The sequence below is a fragment of the Podarcis raffonei genome, chromosome 1 (assembly GCF_027172205.1).
Source record: "Podarcis raffonei isolate rPodRaf1 chromosome 1, rPodRaf1.pri, whole genome shotgun sequence".
NCBI lineage: Eukaryota > Metazoa > Chordata > Lepidosauria > Squamata > Lacertidae > Podarcis > Podarcis raffonei.
This window is the reverse complement of record NC_070602.1, coordinates 16,216,401-16,220,587: the sequence shown is the minus strand read 5'-3', so window position 1 is coordinate 16,220,587 and position 4,187 is coordinate 16,216,401. Positions and strand designations below refer to the sequence as shown.

At 55.7% G+C, this 4,187-nt stretch overlaps 1 protein-coding gene across 1 annotated transcript; it reads left to right on the top strand.

Annotated features, from left to right (window-relative positions):
* The first annotated feature begins 392 nt into the window (after positions 1-392).
* Positions 393-2,501, top strand: DIO3 (iodothyronine deiodinase 3). Its single transcript, XM_053373129.1, has one exon. The coding sequence runs from the start codon at positions 841-843 to the stop codon at positions 1,705-1,707; it is 867 nt and encodes a 288-aa protein (XP_053229104.1). The 5' UTR covers positions 393-840; the 3' UTR covers positions 1,708-2,501.
* Positions 2,502-4,187: the final 1,686 nt, after the last annotated feature.

The following is a 4,187-nucleotide window of genomic DNA, read 5'->3' as shown; positions in this document are numbered from 1 at the left end:
GAAAGCGGTCGGCGGGGGGGGGGGGGCGGTTAAAAGGATGGAGAAAACTCTCGGCGTCGGAACTTGGCTTCCCCGCCTCGCGTGGACGGCACGCCGGGGAGAGACGGAGGCGACAGAGAGGGGCAAACGTGGCCGAGTTTGCTCGCTTGCTGCGCGGGGAGCTGCTTCCCGTAACCCAGCCAGCGCCTCTCTCGGGGGGGTGGGGTCTCCGTCCGCTGCCCTCGCGCCCTGCCTGGGACTGATCCGCCTCCCCGGACGGGTCGGACCGCGAACGGGCTGGCCCACGCGAGGCGGGGGTCCCTTTCGGGCGCCTGTGGCGCCGCTTTCCTCCCGGCGCGCCCGGCCTGCCCTCTTCCCCCGAGAAGCCCCCGAGCGTCCCTTCCGGCACGGCGGGCGGGCGGGCGTCTGGCTTGCTTGGCGGCGGCGGCTCCCTGCGCGCTGGCACGTCCCGCCGGCTTCCTGGCCCAGTCGGATCCGGCTCTTCCTCCTCCTCCTCCTCTTCCTCCTCCCTCCCTCCCATCCCAGCCCCCACCGGCTCTCCTCCCGCGCGCCTTTCCTTTCTCTTTCTCGTCTTCCTCTCTTGGCCACCATATTTTTAGGTCACTGGACTGGAGGGGTAGGTAATCCCCAGGCTCAAGTTCCAAAGGGGGCGGGTTCTGGCCGGAGGTGGAGTCACTTTTTCATTTAAATCCCCGACTATAAAATGGGCTTAAGGAGAAGCGGGATCTCAGCGGCTAAGCCACCCGGAGGAGTGGCGGCACGAGGGAGAGGCAGCGGCGTGGTAGCGGCGAGGGGCTCCGGGCGGCTTGCGCGCCCCTGGCCGTAGCCGCGGCTCCGGCGATGCTGCACTCCATGGGCGCCCACACCTTGCAAGCGCTCAGCCAGGTGGCCGCCTGCGTGCTGCTCCTGCCGCGCTTCCTCCTGACAGCCGTGATGCTCTGGCTCCTCGATTTCCTCTGCATTCGCAAGAAGCTCTTGCTGACCACGCCGCCGGCGGTGGCCGGAGAGGCGTCGGCGTCGTCGGAAGAAGAAGAGGAGGAGGCGAGCTGCTCCTCGGGGCCCCCTCCGGACGACCCTCCGCTGTGCGTCTCCGACTCGAACCGCATGTTCACGCTGGAGTCGCTCAAGGCGGTGTGGCACGGCCAGAAGCTGGACTTCTTCAAAGCGGCGCACGTGGGCGCGGCGGCGCCGAACCCGGAGGTGATCCAGCTGGACGGGCGCACGCGGCTGCGCATCCTCGACTACGCGCGGGGCAAGCGGCCGCTGATCCTCAACTTCGGCAGCTGCACCTGACCGCCCTTCATGGCGCGCCTGCGCGCTTTCGAGAGCCTGGCCGCGCGCTTCGTGGACGTCGCCGACTTCCTGCTGGTGTACATCGAGGAGGCGCACCCTTCCGACGGCTGGGTCAGCTCGGACGCCGCCTACGACATCCCCAAGCACCAGTGCCTCCAGGACAGGCTGCGCGCGGCGCAGCTCATGCAGGAAGGCGCGCCGGGCTGCCCGCTCGCCGTCGACACCATGGACAATGCCTCGAGCGCCGCCTACGGGGCGTACTTCGAGCGCCTCTACATCATCCAGGAGCAAAAGGTGATGTACCAAGGGGGCCGAGGGCCCGAGGGCTACAAGATCTCCGAACTCAGGCGCTGGCTCGACCAGTACAAGCGCCGCCTCCAGGGGGGACCCAGCACGGTGGTCGTCCAGGTGTAGGAAGGGGCTGCAGGCGGCGGGATATAGGGGGGGGAGGGCATGGTGGGAGACCCTCCAACCAGGAGGAGAGAGGTGTCTCCCATTTTCCTCGAACTCGCGACTCCCCAAAGGCTCCTGCGTGAGTTTTCATGCAAGACGTGCCCCGTGACTCTTTCCACTATTCGAATCATGTTGATTTGCCGAGCATTTGTTATTAACATTCATTTCTACGTGCGGTTTTAATTTTTGTTTTCTTTTTAAAAAAAAAAACACAACAAATAAATTGCGTGGGTGGATGAATAGATCTCTCTTCTGTGTGGGGGGAGAAAAGCAGCGTTTACTACTTGGGTGGAAGTTTCTGGGTGTCTGTGCAACCTGATGAGTGCATATTGGGTTAAGTGTGCCGATAGGATTGCAACCTGAGTGCGCGCAACACGCGCTGTTTGTTTGTTTGTTTGTGTCTGGGTGTATGTTCCGGCGGGATCCGAGTTCTGCCTCGCACGTGTGTCATGTTGTCTAGGGCAAAGTTTCCTCTGCGCCCGAGTGATCTTCCGCCGTCCTAGCAAAACTCTTCGCTGGGATTTCTAATGTTTCTGTGTGATGACCGGTTTCGAAATGGTGATCCCGATGCCAGGAAATCGCGTCTGATGATCTGAAATATTAGAATGATCAGTTTAAAACAAAAGCAAAAAAAGAAAAGAATGTTTATTTATGTGACCTCTCCGTTTGTTGTACTTTTCCTTTTTTTTTGTAAAACGTCCATTTTTTATGAACTTTTTATAACATTATTAATAAAGATTATTGAGTAAAAGACATGCCTGATTTGGATCTTTCTAACTGAAATGTAAGAGTGTGCAAAACGCCTCCTCTCTGTTGCTCTTCTATCTCCTGGGTCACATGGCTTCCTCCCAAAATCCTGGGAACTGTAGTTTGTTACAGAGTGCTGGGAATTGTAGCTCGGTGGAGGAGCAAACTACAACTCCCAAGATTCTTTGGGGGAAGCCATGACTGTGTGGATGTGACCCTGAACAAAGCAGAGAGCCCTGCTGTAAAGTGCAGTCCGCTCCTTGCGTTTAGCTGGGCGGGGTATGTTTTTAAATGGGTGCCCTGAGAGCATGTCTCAGTCCTGAAAATGTTTGTGCATGGATGGAAGAGCCTTTCGCTCCAGCCAGCATGGCTGACGGTGCTATGGGATGAGGGCAGTGGTAGCCCTCCAGCCACATCTAGATGTCCAATGCTTCCTCATTCCTGGTCCCAGAAAATGAGACTATTATTAGTTTGTATCTGACCAAGCCATACTCAAAAGGTGACCCGAGGAAAGTGACCTGAGTACGTTCAATTCAGTGGCAGTGCTCTGAGCATGACTTGGCCAGATACAACACTTACTGATTTCTCAGGAACCTGATTCCAGATCATGTGTGTGTGATCAACACCAATGCTTAAATTACAGAGAGGGTCTGGACCCCTAAACATTTGTGAGGACTCCCTTATATACTGTTTTTAGAAAGCTATGGGAGATGAGAGAAGATCAGGGCTTGTGGATTTCATTAAACCTCCTCCCATCTTCCCATTCAAACACAAAATGTCCACACATCTACAAGGCTATAACCCCCCTAACTACACACTTCAGGACCCCTCAACAAAGCAGCTTGAGACTGAGCAGTAATTGTATCTGAGGGACGTTGTCTCATTGGTGGACAACATAATGTCCTCTCCTCCCCATCCACCCCTAAAATCTGATCTGGGCATTCCTCCCCCCCCCAATAAATCTCCCCCTGCCGCCTCCGCCCAGCAGATTTGCAAGCAGAGCAAGGGGAGGGGGAGAACGTTGGATGCAGCCTGCTCCATCCAGGGTGGTTTATTCCCAAGTAAGTATGCATAACAGTGAAGAATATGACAGACTAAGTCTGCCTAGACAGCTCAGCATGATGCTGATAATGCCAAGGTTGCAGGTTTGATCCCTGTATGGGACAGCTGCATATTCCGGCATTGCAGGAGGTTGGATGATCTGGATTCTATGCATCAGGGAGTTGCTACACAGAGCTTTTCAGGTCACCCACAAAGACACACATTGCATGGGATGCATCTCTTGAGGGGTCATCAGTCTTGAACCATTCCAATCTCAAGCCTTGTTGGACTCCAAAGCAAAGGGAGCGGTCCTTTTCCAAACCAATGGGCTACAGTGTCTGTATATCAAAAACACAGAAGCACCCTCTAATAACAACATAAAGACAGCTCTGCTGGATCGGAACAATAGCTCATCTAGTCCAGCATCTGGTTCCTGCTGCAGCCAATCAGATGCCTATGGAAAGCTGTATCCGTGCAATAGCCCTCTCCCCGGCAACTGGTATTCAGAGGCATACCAGCTCTTGAGGTAGCACACAAGTATCACAGCTAATATTTTGAATCAACTGAAATGTCTACGTTCATCAGAAGAGCCCTGCTGAATCTAGTTCAGCTGCATCTGGAGGACCAGAGTTTCCCCACACCTGCCCTGTTTC